Here is a 20,254-nt window from a genome sequence, read left to right as displayed (position 1 = left end):
GGAAGGTGTAAATGTGGTTTTTTTTTTTGGAGGGTAATGTACTGTCAAAATATCATTTGCCCCCCAAATTTTTTTAAAAAGGTATTTTTATATACCAAAATCTCACATGCACAGAAACTAATTTTTTTTTTTAAAGAACATGTGCCTATGGGAATTTTTTTTTAAAGATTTTATTTATTTATTTTTAGAGAGGGAAGGGAGGGAGAAAGAGAAACATCAATGTGTGGTTGCTGAGGGCCATGGCCTGCAACCCAGATATGTGGCCTGACTGGGAATCAAACCTGCGACACTTTGGTTCGCAGCCCACGCTCAATCCACTGAGCTACGCCAGCCAGCGCTAGAAACTAATTTTTAAAATGTCTCGCTACAATCTACAAATTATCATTCCTCATGTGTTTTTAATAAAAAAAAACACCTGATGAAGTGAACATATCCTACTGGGACTCTGTTGTGGAAAACAATTTACAAATATTTTAACAGTATTTAACAATATCAAGTATTTCATATATAAAAATATTATCTTTTTGACATATTTTCTATTGTTCAACATGGTTTAATAGTTTCCTTTCGCCTCTACTTATAAATCGCTTGACAGTTTTTCTTGTTGATGTGAGAGTTGTATTTTCCTCAAGGAAATAATTTGAAACTTTTGTATATTACTTCTCTGTGATAAGGCAAGGGCAAACTTTTTCTGTAAAAGGGCAGTAATATTTGAGGTTGTGCAGGCCATGTTGTATCTGCTACAGATACCCAATTCTGACCTTGTAGAGTGAAAGCAGCCAGAGGCAGTATGTAAAAGAAGAATGGGGCTGTGAACCAACACTTTATTTACATACATTAAAATTCAAATTTCATATAATATTCATGTTGTCATCAAATGTTATCCTCTTCACTTGTTCAACCATTTAAACATTCTAAAACAATTTAGATCATGGGCCATATAAAAATATTCAATGAGACTTTAGCCATGACTCAGTTTGCAGACCCCCACTCTTGATGAGTGTAGTTCAGGTTAATGGTCCTTTGGGAGTTTAACAGAATTCATTTATGAGTCCAGGTAGCTTTAGATAGATTAAATCTTGCCAGATTTTCTAATTCTTAACATGTCTGTAGTTTTAACTTTATTCATATGAAGTTCACATTTTTCTGACTGTTCCAGGTGGCCCACTCATCCATATTCTCTATTTGCTTTCTAAAACTGTGGTCAGAGATAATGTTAAATTTCCTCACCAAGTGCACCTTACATTTATGCCAATAAATTGGAAAACCACAACACTAACTCAACATTATGAAATCAAATTTTAAACCAACATAGGCAAAGCTATTGACAACCCAGAACTCCCGTGCCTGCCTGTTCTATGCATCATTTTTATTCAGAGGTAATTATGGTAAAGCTTCAATGTCCCAAAATAATATTTTTAAAAGAGTTAAAATTACTCAACACTTTGGATGGACAAGGCACTGTTTTAGGAGTATCTTAGGCACTAACCAGTTTAAAAGGACCTCAATGCATATTTTCACATGAAAAGTGAAGGAATTATTACATTTATGCCTAAATCAATCTGACTGACATGTGGAAACTAAACTTGTAGAAGACAAATACAAGAGCAGTGAGGCCAGTTTTTAACGACTGGTATGGTCCGTCTAGCTGAAATAATGACACTGAGCCTATGGGGATGGGAGTGAGGATGGGTTCCAGAGATATTTGGGAAACAGATCCATAGGACTTGATGTAGAAGGTAAAGAGGGGTGAGTTGATGACTCTCCAGCATGAATTCGCTGAGAAGCAAAGTGTGTACTCTGCCTGAAAACTTTTCTGCTTTTCTTATGATTATAGGACCTCTCTCCAGTATGCACTCTTTTATGTTGATTAAGGTGTCCAATTTGGATGAAGGTTTTCCTACATTCCTTGCATTCATACGGCTTCTTTCCAGAATGAATTCTCTGATGTACACTAAGGGACTGACGATGGCTAAAGGCTTTGCCACATGCACTACACTCATAAGGCTTCTCTCCAGTGTGACTTCTGCGATGACAAATAAGGGATGACTTTGTTTTAAATGCCTTTCCACATTCAATACATTCATAAGGCCGTTGGCCTGTGTGAAGTCGCTGATGTTGAGTACAGGATGAGTTATCACCAAAGGCCTTCCCACACTCAATACATTTATAGGGCTTCTCTCCAGTATGAACTCTCTGATGTTGAATAAGGTGTGTGGTCTGGCTGAAGGATTTCCCACATTCCTTACACTCATATGGTTTCTCTCCTGTGTGAGTTTTCTGATGCTGTGCAAGGTGAGCCTTTTGGGTAAAGGCTTTACTACAAACCTTGCATTCATAGGGCTTCTCTCCAGTATGAATTCTCTGGTGAGTGGCTAGTTGGGAACTGATGCTGAAGGATTTGCCACATTCTGCACATTCAAAGGGTTTCTCTCCAGTGTGAATTCTCAAATGACTAGCAAGGTGTATATTTTGCCTAAAAGCTTTTCCACATTCTTTGCACTTAAAAGGCTTCTCTCCAGAATGCACTCTTTGATGTTGAGTGAGAGATGCATGATGGCTGAAGGCTTTTCTACAAACATCACATTCATATGGTTTTTCTCCAGTATGAATCCTTTGATGAACAGTAAGGGATGAGCCGTATCTAAAGGATTTGTCACACACATCACATTTGTAGGGTTTCTCTCCAGTATGAATTCTCCTATGTTGGTTAAGTCCTATGTGATCACTGAAGGCTTTCCCACAGTTGATGCATTCAAAGGGTTTCTCTCCAGTGTGATAATATCTCCAGTGACGAATAAGGGATGTGTTCTGTATGAAGGCTTTCCCACATTCAACACATTCATAGGGCTTCTTGCCAGTGTGACATCTCTGATGTCGGGCAAAGGAGGAGCCATCGCTGAAGGCCTTTCCACACTCATTACATTTATAGGGTTTCTCCCCTGTATGAATTCTCTGATGAACAGTAAGAGATGAGCTCTGGGTGAAAGTTTTCTTACATTCATTACATTTGAAAAGTTTTTTTCCTGCATAGATTCCTATATGTTTTGTTATGACTGTATTTTGGGGGAAACTCTTCTTAACTGAATCATGATTCTGAATTCTCTCTTCTGAAACGTCCAAAGGGAACCATCTTCTAGGTTTGGTATATGTATGCTCTCTTTCTTTAGAGAGGGTTTTGTTATTAGTGATTGTCTCTTCCCTGTATTGTGTCTCCTGACCTACCAGCTTCCTTTCAAACACACCCTCAGAATCCCAATTTTCTCTGACAGTGGAACACTCCACATTAGTGCATAAAGTTCTGTCTGTTACCACTTCAGCAAATAAATCCTGCTTTGGGAATAATTCCTGGGTCTCATGTAGAGATTGGTGGCCTGAAACATATCAAGAAAACAAATATTTCTTTTATCATATACTAGAAAAATATATGCTAAAAGGAAAATTGTAAATGAATTCACTAAATGGTAAACCATAAAAATTATGCATTTCTAAAGTTATTGCATTATTTAAACATGCTGCTTATGGTGTATGTAAAAGAGACCCCAGACTGAATTCATACAGGAACCTTAGAAGACATTAGTAGAAAAAAATATATATATATGTGTACAATTGGTTACGTATCAGAAGAGCAAGGATTTGAAAAAACATTCTGCAATCACACCACTTAAAACTACACTATAACATGCACAGATTTTAACTTCTCTCTCACTCTCCATCGATCCTGCTTTGGATGCCAGGGCAGTCATCACATCACAAAAGTTGTTCCAAGAAACATCCCAAAGCACAAAAAAAGAGACTGTACTTGACAACGTTCATGAGGAGTATCTGAAAGCCAGATTATTTTCCTACAACCAGAAAATGGTGCTTCTGTAAACTATATTTTATTTGAGTAATTTTAACAAAACTGCACTACCAACCAATGGCCACAGTTCAGTGGTCCCATAAAATCATTTTTACATTTGTTTACCTGCTTGCGTCCACAAGCCTGACAAAATCTTCACTTCTTTCCTGGCCAGTTACTGAGGATAGGGTCGTGCAATTTAATTTCTCATTTTGAAGAGATTGTTTTTATAACAATGATGACTCTTAATATTATATTTAATTATGTTTAGATATACTACTGAAAATGTATACATCTTATCTCATACTTGAAGCTTATAGGGAGGAGTAAATATATCTGCAATCCTTTTGCCAAATCAGTTAGCATATACCAAAAATTGTTCAGATGTAGTTATATCTTAATAAATATACATAGATGAAATTGGTATGAGGAAATGATGCAGAAAGACAATGTCTAGAAAAAGATGATGATGTTAAAAAAGGAAAAAGGAGAAAGTCTTTTTTTAAAGGACAAAAAAACACTGAAAACTTCCCTTCTTAGATCAAAGCAAGACAAGGAGGTCTGCTTTCACAACTTCTACTCAACACTGGTCTGGATGTCCTAGCCAGAACAATTAGAAATAGAAATAAAAGGCATCCACATTTGCTGATGATGTTATTTCACATATAGAACCCAAAAGAATTCACAAGCTAAGTATCAGACCTAATAAGTTAAGTCATCAAAACTGGAGGATTACATTTTCTACAAAGTGTTATTTTTTTTAAAAGAATGTCTTTTCCTTCCTCTGTGTATCAAATGAGAAAAATCTTCCACTGATGCTTTCTTGTCATCCAACTTCCACTCACCATGTGTGAAAACAAGGTTGCACCTGGGGTCCTCTCCTTTGCCCCTGCAATGCCTTACTGGAAATTCTGCTAAGTCTTCCTCATGCCAGTTACCTGTGAATATGTCTTATCCCCACAGCCCGCTCCCCATTAGAGTAATGGTTTGAGTAACATATGTGTAAATTCCCTCTTACTACCTGCTAATGCCAAGCTGTGTGGCCAACTTGTGGTTCTTATAGGAATGAAAGCATGAGGAAGTGAACAGGCCTTTGGCCGTGGAGGAGTGAACCTTTGGAAGACAGCTCAAACGCACTCTGGGTCAGGAAAAGTCACTGAAGGAACCGAGTGGCTGGGAACAGAAGGAGCACAACTCGGCAGGAGTGCCACCCCATAGAAGGAGGAGTAAGAAGAATAGTTTTGAAAGGGTGGGCCTCATTTCTCTGTAGGAAGACCTGGTAAGGTTTTCTCCTGCACATTAGTGAGGACCTGGCCCCAGGAAAAGCTACATCTCAGCCATGGTGGCATTCTCACGCCCAGCCTCCTGCACTCACCTGAAAGCAGGCTGTCTGTCAGCTCTCTCTTCACCAGCCAGGGCTCCTTCCCTTGGTCCAATACAGACACCACATCTGGCCTAGAAACACAGCATCCTGCGTGTGGGAAAAGACAGGGGGTCCACTCATGATCCTGGCATCCTGGAGAACCAGTTCCTGGGCTTTGAGAGAAAGTGTTATTACAGGAAAAAGCAGAAAGGAAAGCGAGGAATGCCTGACAGCAGGGACAAGGCTTCCAGCATAATGAAGATACCAACGTTCAGTTCTACCAGGGGCAAACTCTTACTTTAGAAACCTAGAGCAGAAACTCAGTCCAATGCTTCAGAAGACCCAGTACACATACACACAATTCAGAACCGAGGAAAGAAAGAGCTGGGGGGAGGCACAGCCTCACCTGCTGCCTCCAGGTCACGGGTCTCCCACGTCACGTTCTTACGGAAACTCTCTGGAGATGGATCTGGCTGCTGGGAGAAGTCACTGGCCATGTTCACGATGGTCACTAAGCCCTGAAATAGCACAAACACAATTTCTAACCAAACCATACTCGCAAACCTGAAATGGCGCTGGCAGGGTGGCCGGTGTCCACACACTGTGAGAATTCTAGGTTCCCAGTGATCTGGGTCACGTGATGACTGTGCCTTGTCATAAATGGCACATATGTTTGGGGGAAAGAGAATTTATAATTCTGCAGAGAACAGCTTACACGCAGTATGAATTTTCTTATGCTGACTGACAGCTTCCCCACATTCAAGACACGTTATTGGGTAAGTCTGCAGGCTTTTCCTCTCACATGAAATCTCTGATGAAAAGGAAAGGTTGTGGCCCTGCCTGAGGTTCCTTCATGTTCATTACATGTCGAACATTTCTGATCTCACTAGACTTGTTACAAATGAACCCCCCTGGGACTTCCAGCAAGGTGGAGGCATAGGTGGACACACCGTACCTCCACGCACAACCAAGATTGGAACAACAACAATTTAGAGGCAGAATAACACCCAGAACTGATAGAGAATTTATCTGAATGGAAGTCAGACAGCCAAGAAGTTGAAGTAGACCAGTTCATCCAGACCCGGTCGGAGGGACAGAGAGGAGCAGCCAGGTGTGGGTCGTGGCACGCGGAGAACAGGGAGAACTGGGCCATTAGGCAACCAGGAATGCGTAAGGCACAAGATCGCAGCGGGTGGACCCTGAGTATGCGAGCAGCAGCTGGCGGACCCAGTGAGGCAGCGATTGTGGAGCAGGGCACAGTGAGCAACCCAGGATCCCAGAGAAGGGACTGAGGTCCCAGGAGAGCGGAGCTACCACCATTGTTCCCTCCTGCCCCCGCCCCCACGTACAATGTCACAATCTAGCAACTGGGGTGCCCAGCCCTGGTGAATACCTAAGGCTCCGCCCCTCACTGTAACAGAAGTGACCAGACCAAAAAAGAGAGAGAGAGACATGTCTCAAACAGAAGAACAGATCAATGCCCCAGGACTAATCCTTTTGAGCGACCAAAAGATAGCCAATCTATCAGATGCACAGTTCAAAACACTGGTGATCAGGAAGCTCACAGAATTGGTTGATTTTGGGCGCAAATTACATGAAAAAATGCAGGTTACCATAAAAGAGATGAAGGAAGATGCACGGAGAACCAATAGTGATGGGAAGGAAACTGGGACTCAAAACAATAGAGTGGACCAGAAGGAAGAAAAAAACAACCAAACAGGAAAGAATGGAGAAATAAGAATGAAAAAAAACGAGGAGAAGCTTAGGAACCTCCAGGACATCTTTAAACATTCCAACATCCGAATTATAGGGGTACCAGAAGGGGAAGAGGAAAAGCAACAGATTGAATACATATTTGAACAAATAATAAAGGAGAACTTCCCCAATCTGGCAAAGGAAACAGACTTCCAGGAAATCCAGGAAGCTCAGAGAGCCACAAAGAAGTTGGACCCAAGAAGAAACACACCAAGGTACATTAGCCAAGGTAAAAATGAAGGAGAGAATCCTAGAAGCAGCAAGAGATAAGGGGACAGTCACTGACAAAGGAGTTCCCATCAGACTGTCAGCTAATTTCTCAAAAGAGACCTTACAGGCAAGAAGGGGCTGGAAAGAAGTACTCCAAGTCATGAAAGACAAGGACCTATATCCCAGATTACTCTATCCAGCAAAGCTTTCATTTAGAATGGAAGGGCAGATAAAGTACTTCTCAGATAAGGTCAAGTTCAAGGAGTTCATCATCACCAAGCCCTTATTTTATGAAATGTTAAAGGGACTTATCTAAGAAAAGGAGATACAGAAAAAACATGTATAGTAAAAGGACAGCAAACTCACAATTATTAACAACCACACCTAAAGCAAAACCAAAAGAAACTAAGCAAACAACTGGAACAGCAACAGAACCACAGAAATGGAGATCACATGGAGGGTTAGCAGCAGGGGAGTGGGAGGAGGAGAGAGGGGGAAAAGGTACAGAGAAAAAGTAGCATAGATTATAGGTTAAAAATAGATAGGGGGAGAGTAAGAATAGTATGGGAAATGTAGAAGCTAAAGAACTTATAAGTATGACACATGGACATGACTAAAGGTGGGGATATGGATGGGAGAGGGTGTACAGGGTGGAGGGGAGTGAAGGGGGGAAATGGGACAACTGTAATAGCATAATCAATAAAATATATTTTAAAAAATGAACCCCCCTGCTTTTCCCACGTGTCTCATGACTCTATGCTCCTCCTCCTGGAGGCCAGCCTGTCTGCAGGGGGCACTGCACTCAGAGCGTGGCCATGGTCTCCATCCTGGGATGAGTTTCTTAATGCAGGGCACTGCCTCCTTGGTCTGACTTCTGCCTACTCTGTGCCACTGAAACAAGGAAGCCGTGCCTGGGAACCCTCTCCTCTGCCCTCTAGTGACCTGCTGCAAATTTTGCAAACTCCTCCTCATGCAAGTTACCCAGGAACATGCCCTCTTCCCTCCACACATGGTCTGCCTTACCGGCTGCCTCTCGAACAGAGCCTCATAATCCCAGCGTTCCCTTAATATGGAGCACTGCACATGGCAGCTGGCAAGTTTCTCCATCAGCATTGCCTCAGACCATGGGGCTTCACACACAGCCCCCTCTGCAGGTGATTCCGTGGCCCCCGGCAGAGCCTGCCAGTCTGAAAGACAGCAAAACAGTAGGCATCGCTTTCATTATGGATTAGTATGAAGACAACTTCCCAAATATAACCAGATGAACTAAAATCCTCAGGAGAACATATCATTTTGAAAGCATTTCCCTGACTAACCAGCCTTATGTTCCCCAATTTGTGCAGCTTTAACCCTAAATGATATATAAGCTTTCTCACCAAAATGCTAACTATGTAGGGCACATTATGCTGTTAGTAGAAGAATGAAGAAAGAAATCGAAGACCAGATAAGCGAGCTCACAAAAATTTACATCTAAGATAAAATGTGGCAAATACAGACAAACAGGGAGGGAAGACTACAGAAGAAAATGCTGTATAATCCTTATCTGAGCTTATTCTGTAGAAGTTGCTTTGGCAATTCCCATTTTATCCAGCAAAATGTCTTCTCTAGCCCAATATGCCTCTTTTTTTGTTAATAATAAAAATGGGATTAAATATGCAAGTTAAATGGAAAATTTTGACCAAAATACCCCTACAGTTCTGTGCCACCCGATGACACGTGAGCCGTTGTCATTTGTCACTGTGGGCACCCATCCTGTAGATACCACGGTCCCTCTGAAGCAGGATTTGAACAAAGAGGTCTCACAAAACTACCCCTCAGAATTCCTCACCATTTCCTGTTATAGTAACCTCTGACAGATCTGCAATTCTGATTTCTAGTCTTACTTGATTAATTTGTTGTTCCAGAAATAACACTGTGGTCAACATCTCTGTATTCCCTAGTGGTGCAAATAGCACCACAGTATCTGTAAGAATAGTCCATCAAATCAGAACCATATTCTTTTCTTCTGAGAGCACTCACTCAACTTCATGCTGCCTGTCTACCAGGCAGTCCGCGTGAACCCCAAACCATTACGGCTGAACCCAAACTCATCTCCTAACCTAATTCTTATGTTCCCACTAAAGGCTCCAATCTCATTCTCCTGGCTTGAAACTCAGAATGCATTTCTTCTTCCTCTTAGCCTCTCTTGCACTTATCAGACGTAGGACGGCAGTTTCCATTTCAATGAAGTCATGTACAGGTATGTGTTGTCTCCCCTGGGAGGTGGCTGATTCTTACTGGCAGATACCCATCTTACTGGCCAGCACCTGATGCTCAAAGCTGACACCCAGGAAGAATTGGTTTTAAAAAGTCTGTATACCAAACAATCATTTCATCAAAAAGAAGACGGTAAAAACAACATCAGGGTCAGCCAAAGATTTTTGAATGAAAGGAGATTACTACGTAAGCCTGAATGTCAAAGGGTCTGAGAGGTAGCTGGGGTAAAAATGGAGCCAGAGTATAGGAATCAAGTTATGTTTAGAGGAAGAGGGGCAACCTTGGGGTAAAAATTTGGGGAGTCCATTTTCAAGAGGACTTAATTTGCTCCCAGGCCCAGAGCTTAGGAAGAGCTTGCTGATGATCCTGCATGTCTGAGGATGCTGAGATGTGACCCACAGTGGCTCCCCCACCAGGGTCCCCCATGCTCACCTGGACACGGGCCTCTGGTCATCTTTCTCTTGGCCATCCAGGGCTCTTCCCTTTGTTCTAATGAGGAGATCATATCGGGCTTAGAGAAACAAAGTCCTAAATCCATAAAAAGAAATAGGTGGTGGTCGGGCTGTGGGTCTGTGATGGGAGAGGGCTAGGTGCTCAAGGAATGACACTTCTGAGTTATGGGCTTGGACAAGGGGAAGGTGCAAGAGAGGGCAGAAACACCCTTACCCAGCGACACCAGGTTCCTGTAGTTCTCCAACATCACATCTCTGTATAGGGTTCTCTGAGCACAGGTCAGCAGTTCCCACTCCTCCTGGGAGAAATCTACAGCCACATCCCCAAACGTCACCAAGCTCTGCAAGGACAAGGCCATGTTCTCATTCAACCAGTGCTCATGCCCCTCACATGTGGGGGCTGCTACGGACAAAACTGTGTCTCCCACTTTGTATGTTGAAGTGCTAGCCCCCAGTAACATCAGGAATGAGGGATCAGAGGGGCAACTTAGTGAAGAGGCAGCAAGAGGGGGCTGTCTGCATGCTAAGGAGGCCTCAAAAGAAACGAACCGTGCCGGCACCTTGATCTTTGACTTCTAGCCTCCGAAGTGTGGGAGAAGCCTCTGTTGTTCAGGTCCCCCCAGTCTGTGGCATTTTGTCATGGAAGCCTTCCCAAACTAACATAGGATTTAAGGATTGCCTTCTCTTCATTTTGGGTAAGAGAATGAGCATGTAAGGAGTAGTATCTGGTAATCTGGAAATCTAGTTTAATGTCACAAACTTGAGACAAAACTATGGAGACAGCCCCTGCCCAGGGGAACTGGCATATCCGTGTGGGTGAAAGGAGGTACACGTGAGAAACAGCTCTGACATCAATTCAAGCAATACATCACAAAAGTAAAATGTTCCATGTACAACAGGGCATTTCCCTGAGGACAGGGCAGAGCATTTTCCACATGAGGACACTCTAAGCGCCTGGGGTGCTCAGCACACACATGGAGAAGTAAACCTGGGCACATGCTTCAGAACAGCACAACCAATCCCTACACCTCGGACAGGGCTCTAAGGCTTTCTACGTGACATGTTCACTAGATGTTGAATGTTCATTAAAACAGAACAAACAGTATTTGCAGGCAAGAGCCAAGAACAGCATACAGAGCCCTGAGCCAAAGACATGCTCATGTGCCCCCCTGAGCGAGCTGGTCTGAAACAAATGTGGGAGGGCTGGCAGAGCATGTGGCCACCAAGCAGAGGGACTGATCTGAGGGCTGAATAATGCATGGGAGTGTGCCTCTCATAAGAGAGACACCATGGTAGCCCTGTGGCTGTTCCTGTTGATCTGTTGCTGACACACATCACACCAGCAATTTGCTGAATGTCTTAAATTTTGAATGCTGTGTGAGGTTTAGCAGTAGACATCTTCAAGTATCCTGGAACTCTAACATTTCAATGTGCCGCAAAATAGGCCAGACACAGAAAGACAAATACTTTGTGATCTCACTCAGATGTGGAAGATAAAATTGTCCAACTCACAGAAGAGAGGACAACAATGGCTGCCAGAGGCCAAGGGGAGGAGGAGCTGGGAGGTTATGGTCAGAGAGGACAGATGGTCAGAGATGGTCAGAGAGGACAGTCAGGTACACAGGGTGAGTGAGTTCCAGAGACTCTGTACGCAACCCAGTGCTCATACTAACAACAGTGTACGGTAAAAGGGCAGATCTCATGTTAAAGGTTCTTATGACCAAAAACAATATTATGATAAAGGGCAGGAGGAGACATTGGGAGGTGATGGACAGGTTCCTGGTCTTGATGGTGGTGATGGTTTCATGGGTGTAGACTTAGCTTCAAACTCAGAGTGGTACACATGAAAAACAGGCAGTTTTTTACACGTCCATCATAACTCAAGAAAGTGGTTTAACAACAAAAAAGCCATTTTAATGCAATTATTTTAAATTGTGTTCCAAGACACAGGTGCTCGGACACATGCCGCTCTGTGTCTGTGACCCAATGACAGCAGACATGGTCACGGACTCCAGTCTAATTGCTCCTGGGCTGGCAAGTCACGCACTTATTTCTTTCAAATACTCACCTATTGTTCAGACATCCTTTACTAATTATGTTTTAAAAATCTTTACAATATGTTTACAGCATCTTTATAGTAACTCGGTGAGTCTGTTGATACAAAAGAAAATGATGCCCATTTCTCTCGTGTTTGTTATCACGTTGCATTGGGTAAGAAAACTGAAACGAGTGGGCTGTTAAATTTAAGAACCTATGTTTAACATTTTCTTAGACTTTTCAACAGGATTCTTGTGGGTTTGATGATTTTTCCTTAATAAGAAAGGGCCCCTCTCTACTGTCTAACCCCACGTGGGCTCGCGAGGGACCCAACATTCACAGTATGTGTCCATTCTCATGGTGTCCGTCCGTGCACACAACCAGTGCCTTGTGTTTGCCAATACTCTGTACTGCAAATAACAACAACCATGGCTCACGGTGCTTACAATATTCCAGACAGACACACAAGCTATTTCACCCCCTAACACCCCAACAACCAGTCCGATTTTGTTCCCATGTTATAGGTGAGGAAGCAGAGCTGTGATTGGCCCACGATCACACAGTCCCCTGCAGAACCAGGACCTGAGCCTGGCAGTCTGGCTCCACAGTCCATGCACTCACCCTCCACATCACAGCCAGCAAAGTCCTTCTGTAAAGGGCTTTGGGAGCCGTGGAGCCTGCCACAACCACTCCATCTGCCCCCAAAGCAGGAGTGCAGCCTTGGACAAGGAGTAGGCTGTGCTCCAAGAAAGCTCTTCATGAGCACCAAAGTGTGAAATTCATTAATTCTCACATGTCAGAAAATATCATTCTCCTTTCAATCATTTTCATCCACTGAAAAATGTAAAAACCATTCACAGCTCATGAGCTTTGCATACCAAAAGAACGGGGGAAGCCAGAGGTGGCCCACAGGTCAGTTTGCCCACCTGTCCCACATTATATACATTGTGTGGTTAATGAATGTCACCTAAGGGTGTGCCTGTAAATTTATACAGCAATCAAGATGGTGTGACTTGCTGATCACTGACACTCAGTGAGTTTAACACGTGCCAACACCTTCCGTGTATTAACTTATGTAACCCTGACAAGAACCAGGAGGCAAGTGCTGCCTTTATCCCCATTTTTTTTAAGATTTATTTATTTTTTTTAGAGAGGGTAGGGAGGGAGAAAGAGAGAGAAAGAGAAACATCAATGTGCAGTTGCTGGGGGCCGTGGCCTGCAACCCAGGCATGTACCCTGGCTGGGAATCAAACCTGCAATACTTTGGTTCGCAGCTTGCACTCAATCCACTGAGCTACGCCAGCCAGGGCTAATCCCCATTTTTACAGATGAAGAAATGTGGTCATTTAAGTTGCCTTACAGTTATACAGTGATTACAGGCTAGAGCTAGCATCCAAACCCGGGCAGCCTGGCTCGCTAGTCCATGCCTGTGACCAGTATGTGACCCTGCCACTATTAAAAGGTTCCACGGTGACCACAGCAAGAATGCTTGATGCCCAATCACCCTGACAGAAAACAAGGTCCGCTGGACAACATGGTTTTCAGATGAAACAAACTTTCACTATCTGATGATGGATCACCCCGCTTCATTCAGGACATGCAAAACACTCTCAACTGTACAGCCCCTATTCTTATTCCTGTCACTTCCACAGAGATATGGAACTTTCTAAATGGGTTTCCCAGTGTCATACTAAACCAGAGAAAACACGCACGTACAGAATCTTCTCCAGGTGTCAGAATTTGATTAGGTGTTTAACTTGTAATCTAAATAAAGATGAGAAAGAGTCATTAAAGACAAACTGCAAAAGCAACTCTATACTTACAGAACAATATTTTGTATTAATATTTCACAAGAATTGAATAAAAAGTATTTTATATGAAAAATTCATAAAAGAGGTTTTTTGATCCCATTCAATTTAGTTTATTAGAAAGTATACAAATCAAAAATTGGCAACAAATTTTTTTGGTAATTCTTTTTTAAAGCATGAATTTTAGCTATTGAGGCCCTATTGCTGTTTCATTGAAATATAATTTTAAAAGCGTTCTGATTTCATCTTAGTATGGTAAACTTTAATTCACAAAGTAAGAAAATCTGCAAACGTATTCATAGGAAATGACCAGGGTAAAGCACATTTTCAGGTACAAAAATGAATATACTAAATAGTTGATACTATATTAAATTAGCAAGACATTGGCTATAAGAGAACTTTAAGACTATATTAAAATATTTAATCAACAAATATTTTCTGTATTAGACACTGGGGCAAAACTGTCTAAAATCTCTGTCGGTGTCAGGTGACCCCTGCAGTAGGGAATCAGACAAGATAAATAAAGTAAAACAACTTAAAAGTAAAACATATATAGGTGATAAAGAGTTTAAGAAAGTGAAGCAGGAATGAGGGAAGTAAAGATCTGGTGGAAGGATTGGAATTTCAGACAGAAAAATGAGCAGGCAATTAAAAAAAAATTATTTTGCCCTGGCTGGTGTGGCTCAGAGGATTGAGTGCTGGCCTGTGAATCGAAAGGTTACCAATTCCATGCCTGGTCAGGCCACATGCCTGGGTTGCAGGCTAGCACCTCAGTTGGGGGCATGTAATAGTCAACTAGTTGGTGTATCTCTTACACATAGATGTTTCTCTTCCTCTCTTCCTCCTCTCTCTAAAAATAAATAAAAATCTTTAAAACTTTTAAAATTTAAATATGTTTATTGATTTTAAAGACACAGAGAAAGACAGAAACATCAACTGGTCACCTCTTGTACATGCCCTGACTGGGGATCGAACCTGCAACCTTTTGGTTTATGGGACCATGCTCCTACCAACTGAGCAACCTGGCCAGTGCAAAAGGCAATTTTTGAATAAGCACAGAGTCAGAAGTGTCAGAGCTACAAGGGCTAGGTCATGTGGGGCCACCAGTCACAGGAAAGATTCCAGCCTCATTCAGAAAAGCCACTAGCAGACTTTGAGCAGAAAGTGATATCACTGTGCCTGCTGTGTTGGGAAGTGACCTTGGGAACAGGAGCAGAAGCAGGAGGTCACAGAAGCAGAGTTAGGACCAATAGTAAGGCAGTGGTGGGGAGCGTGGTGATGACCCTCAGATTCCAGACACAATTTAAAACAATGCCCACAGGACTTGCAAACAGATCAAATATGGTCGGTGAGGGAAGAGAGAAGACAAGCACAGTGCGAGGTTTCTGGCCTGAGTAACTGAGAGCAGGGCTGCCACAGTCTGAGCCAGACACAACTGGGGGAGAGGCCAGTTTGGGGGAGCAGTTTGGGGGAGAATCTCAGGAATTTGGGTCTGGTAGTGTCAAGTGGAGAAGTTGAGTTGGATACACAAGCCTGGAGCTCAGAGGAGAGGTTTGGGCTAGAAAGGAGAATTCAGAAGACACCAACATGTGGCTAGTTTTCACAGACAACAGGGAAGGTGTGCTGACGGACAAGAGAGAGCCAAGAGCCCTGAGGTGCGCCCAGTTATAGTGAAGGACAGGAAGAACGAGCCACAGAAACTGAGGGTCAGGAAAGTGGAGAAAAGCCAGAAGAGGAAGGCCTCCTAGGAGCTATTGGAGGCGTGGGGATAACCCCATCAGGGGTTGGCAGCCACCTTTTTTTGTAAATAACGTTTTAGTGGAATACAACCCCACCATCCATTTACTTAAGGTCTGTGGCTGCATTAGCTTCAGGGAGAAGAGTAGAGTGGCCCCCTGAAAGCCTAAAATATTTACTACCTAGCTCTATACCCTGAAAGCCTGCCAACACATGAGCTATTTCAAGAACCAAAGAGAATCCAAAAAAGACTAAAAACTGAGTACTGCATTTAGTAATGTGGAGATCACAGGTGACCTCCTTAAAAGCAGTCTGGGCGAAAAAGGTGGAACCTGGTTCCTATATTTATGAGAAACAGCTGACAAAAACAACTGTCATTTTAAGAAGCTACACAATCAAGTGGGAAAATGACCCTTTCAAACTGTACCAAAAATGCTGCCCTTCCCCCTTTTGCCTGCCAAATATCACCTCTCCCTTCAAAAGATGGCTCAGGAGGTTGAATGCCGGCCTGCAAACCAAAACGCCTCCAGTGATTCCCCATCAGGGCACATGCCTAGGTTGCAGGCTGGGTCCCTGCTTGGGGGCGTGTAAGAGGCCACCAATCAATAATTTTCTTGCTCCGCTTCTCCCTCCCCTCCCTCTCTCTAAAAATAAGTAAATAAAATCTTAAACAAACAAACAAACAAACAAACAAAACAGCCTTGGCTGATATGGCTCAGTAGACTGAGTACCAGCCTGCAGACTGGAAGGTTGCCGGTTTGAGGGAAGGTTGCTGGTTAGGGCACATGCCTGGGTTGTGGGCCAGGTACCCAGATGGGGCCCTGCAAGAAGCAGCCAATCGTTTCTCTCATACATCTATGTTTCTCTCCCTCTCTTTTTTCCTCCCTTCCCCGCTCTCTAAAAATAAATAAATAAAAATCTTTTAAAAGCTAAACAAAACATGGCTCAAATCCTGTCTCAGTAAACACTCCCTTATCTACTTCCACAGCACAGCCCGTGTCATAGGACTGGTCCAAGCTCTTGTAGTCTGGAGCTTTTTTGCTTCCACATCTTCCACCACAGGGCTGTGGGCTACTCGAAGGGGCTCAGGCTCAGCCACCTGTTTCTCCAGGGACTGGCATGAAGTGGACACCCAACAAACCAGGCACAGCACAAGGAGCGGTCATGTTTCCCCCAAGGAGTACCTTTCTGCTTCCTCAGAGTCCCTCGAAGTAAAGTGGCACAGGGAGGGGCTGAGTCACTTGGCCTATGAAGAAGGAACACTGAATGGGATCAAGAGGAAGCAAGGAGGGAGGCCCTGGGCAGCCCCACAGCCCATCACTCACCAAAATGGGAGGAAATGGGAACCAGCTCCCAGAGCACATCTCTTCAACTGAAACCTTTTAGCACTCTTATGTTCACTGTAGCATTATTTACTACAGCCCAAAACTGGAAGCAACCCGAGCACCCATCAACAGACAAGTGGATAAAAAACCTTGTGGTACATTTACACAATGGAATATTATTTAGCCATAAAAAATGCAATCTTACCATTGTGCCAGCATGGAATGACCTAGAGGGTATTGTGCTAAGTGAAATCTAAAGAGGAAAACAAAGAGCAATAAACGAATAAACAGAAACAGACTCATAAATAGAGAACAGACTGATGGTTGCCACAGAGGAGGGGCGTTGCAAGACTGGGTGAAAAGGTGAGGGGATTGTGCCCTGACCAGGTGGCTCAGTTGGTTGGAGCATCGTCCCATACAACAAAACGTTGCGGGCTTGATCCCCCAGCAAGGCACATACCTAGGTTTCAGGTTTGATCCCTGGCAACCCATTGATGTTTCTTTCTTTCTCCTTCCCTTTCTCTTTCTCTCTCTTTCAAAAAAAAAAAAAAAGTCCATAAACAGATCCTCAGATGAGGATTGTTTTTAAAAAGGGAAGGGACTACGAAGTACAGATCGGCAGTTACAAAACAGATGGTTGTGCAGTACAGCATAGGGTACATAGCCAATAATGTAACAACTGTAGATGGTGCCAGGTGGGTACTTGTAATCATTAAACAGAATGTAAAAGTAATCTGAAAAAATTTTTAAAGAAAATAAGCACTATGCAGTCCTGAAAAGCAAGGTGGAGACAGAAAACATGAACTCACCTGGGACGTAGCTCCCGATTCATTTCCTGTTGCTGCAGCCTCCTGCTTGTGCCTCCTGCGCTGGAGAAGGGCGGCATCTCTGAAAGGCAAAGCTGGGGGTCCGGGGAGACAAAGGGGCGGTCAGGTCTATCTGCGTCCTGACTCAGCATCCTGGAGACGCTGCCCTCAGGCTCAGTCTCCCACGAACCGTAACCGCAAAGGGCTTCCGCAGGTGGAGAACCCAACACTCCGGCACCAGCAGGATGAGGCCAGGCGTGAAGGGGCAGCTAGTACATGGCCCTTACTCCCCTTCTGGCGGCTATCGGAGGAACGAGGTGTCGCGTCTCCAGGACCCCGAAAACGGGAGCGTCGGGCAGGTGACTCCGGGCCAGTCCAGGTCGCTGCCTGCACCAGTACCGGGGTGCTCTGAATCACGTTCAAAGTCCAGACTCTGGGTCCTCTCACCCTGAAGGGATGAGGTCGTCCCCACCAACCCCGCAAGGCCACCTGTCATCCTCACCTCTGGTCTCAGGCCCCGTCATCACCGCTCGCCGCTGGCCCTGAAAAATGAGGCCGTTCCTGGAGCGCGGCCTTCCCCGGCCCCGGCGGGCCAGAGAAGCCGGGAACGCCGCCGTCGCGCCTCGGCCCGCCCCGGGCTTTGGGCGGAGGGCGCTTCGCTGCGCCGGGGACCCCAGCTTGTGCGTCCCCGCGCTCGCGGCCGCCCTTGCCGCCCCTCGCATGTCTCTAGGAACACACCCACCCACGCTAGGCACTCCCGGCCCCCTGCGGCCCTGTCCCCGCCCCGTGTGGACTCCGGCCGACTAGACCTACGCCCCGCAGGGCTCGCGAGAGCCGGCGGAGAGCCGCGGTAGGAAGTGGGCGGGCCGCCGCCGCGCCCTCTGGGAAACGTAGTCCCGCCACGGTCTTGAAGGCGTCGCGTGGAGCGTTGACTGCGAGGCGCAGGTCCACTCCGCGATCACACGGCGTCCGTCCGCGAAGCCCCAGGCGTACAGGCCACCCTGCGTTACAGAGCCGCGCCCCAGGGGACTCTGGGAGGCGCGCTGGCGTAGGAGCGGCGGGCGCGATTGCTAGGCGAGGGCGGGGCCTCAAGGAGAACGGACACTATGGTGGGCGGGGCAAGTACGGTGGTCCGGTGGTCCTTGGAGGATCGTCTTTCGGGGTGGCACCGTTGTCAGAATAGGGGGCAGCAATGCTGGGCGATGCCAGGTACCAGAGTTTAACGGTGTGTGTGTGTGTGAGAGAGAGAGAGAGAGAGAGATTGGGACTTCGTGTGTCCGAAGCGCACTTTGACCCCGGGCGGTCCCTACTCCCCGACACTCCGGCCTCCCTACCTGCCACACCTATCCTTCAAAGGCGGCTGTCCACGTTACTCGCCGACGCTAGGTCTGAAGCAATCCAATGAATTATTAACATCATTAAAGTTACCCATAATGTTACATTTAAAAACCCAAATTATGAAGTATATATTATACTTTATAATGTATTTTATAACATCAATATATTATAATCTTATTTTTATAAAAAGAATAGCTCTGTATACAGACAGGTACGTTGGCCAAAATGTTACCAGTGGTAGGATTATGATTTTATTTTCTTTGCAACTCTGTATATTATCTTAATTTTAAAAATAATATTCATTTGCTTCAAACTTTTTCCACCTGGGTGGCTCCTTGGTGTCATTCACTAGTCATCTCAGAGAAGGCTGCCCAACATCCCAGGCACAAGTACCACCCCTCATGACCTTTTAAAACCCTCTACATAGCATTATCGGAGTTAGCTGAAGTTCTATTCATTTACAAGAATACGTCATAGGAGTGCCAGGGTGGGAAATGTGTTAATGAAAGTCATCATTAATAAACAAAAAGTGAAAAAAATCCTTTAAGCCCTGGCTGGCATAGCTCAGTGGATTGAGTGCGGGCTGCAAACCAAAGTGTCGCAGGTTCGATTCCCAGTCCCAGTACATACCTGGGTTGCAGGACATGACCCCCAGCAACCGCACATTGATGTTTCTCTCTCTTTCTCCTTCCCTTCCCTCTCTAAAAATAAATAAATAAAATCTTAAAAAAATAAAAAAGATTTTTAAAATCCTTTAATCATCTAAATACGAGAGGAAAATGCATCTGATAAAATCCAAGATGGATCTGTAATTTAAGAAAAAAATGCTTACTATACTAGGAATAACTTCATCTGAATAAAAATAATAATAAAATTGTTCTAAACCTCAAATACTTTTATTCAGCTTTGGTTAAAATTATGCTTTTTTTAGGTTCAGGGTAGAAAGAAAAAGTGCCAACAATAGTTTTGTGAATGGAAACCAATATAACAAACTTTGTCTTTTATTGTAAAGAATATTTATTCTTAACCTACTATAAAAGTAAAATGGGGAAAAAAGTCTCAGCCCAAGAGTTTAAGTCTTTCCTGAGTTATGTTTTTATGAATCTATCTGAAAGGCAGTAGAGTGAAAAAACCTGACTTCATCTAACTGAAATACTCAAAATGTGAAATAAAAAGTTTTTTCTTTAAAAAAAATCACTGAAGCCATAATCATTGGCTTCAGTGATTTTTCCATAATATGGAAAATTCATTAACCTTCATCCATAACTATCTTAAACAATGGAGCTTTAGTTGGCAGGGGTCCTTAAGGTTTCTTGGGGTTTGGAG

The 20,254-nt window shown here is 44.0% G+C and overlaps 1 protein-coding gene across 5 annotated transcripts; it reads right to left on the bottom strand.

The window, feature by feature from the left end:
• Window positions 1-366: 366 nt before the first annotated feature.
• Window positions 367-18,502, bottom strand: ZFP28 (ZFP28 zinc finger protein). Of its 5 annotated transcripts, XM_045850377.1 has the most exons (11): window positions 18,093-18,128; window positions 17,594-17,685; window positions 16,990-17,037; window positions 16,644-16,705; window positions 13,631-13,678; window positions 10,092-10,218; window positions 9,858-9,953; window positions 8,193-8,356; window positions 5,611-5,722; window positions 5,217-5,312; window positions 367-3,374 (listed from the first exon to the last, which is right to left on the bottom strand). In XM_045850377.1, exons 6-11 carry the CDS (start codon window positions 10,123-10,125, stop codon window positions 1,669-1,671), a joined length of 2,208 nt encoding a protein of 735 aa, XP_045706333.1. In that variant the 5' UTR covers window positions 10,126-10,218; window positions 13,631-13,678; window positions 16,644-16,705; window positions 16,990-17,037; window positions 17,594-17,685; window positions 18,093-18,128; the 3' UTR covers window positions 367-1,668. The 5 variants fall into 5 exon arrangements, with proteins under 5 accessions (XP_045706333.1, XP_045706342.1, XP_045706346.1 ...); XM_045850386.1 differs by lacking the exon at window positions 16,990-17,037 and having other exon boundaries at window positions 18,093-18,135; XM_045850390.1 differs by lacking the exons at window positions 16,644-16,705; window positions 16,990-17,037 and having other exon boundaries at window positions 18,093-18,136.
• Between the last annotated feature and the right edge of the window lie 1,752 nt (window positions 18,503-20,254).

This window comes from Phyllostomus hastatus, unplaced genomic scaffold (assembly GCF_019186645.2).
Source record: "Phyllostomus hastatus isolate PE091 unplaced genomic scaffold, TTU_PhHast_1.1 phas_contig_133, whole genome shotgun sequence".
Classification (NCBI taxonomy): domain Eukaryota; kingdom Metazoa; phylum Chordata; class Mammalia; order Chiroptera; family Phyllostomidae; genus Phyllostomus; species Phyllostomus hastatus.
Note: the sequence above shows the minus strand (reverse complement) of the source record. Positions and strands in the feature narration are given on the sequence as shown.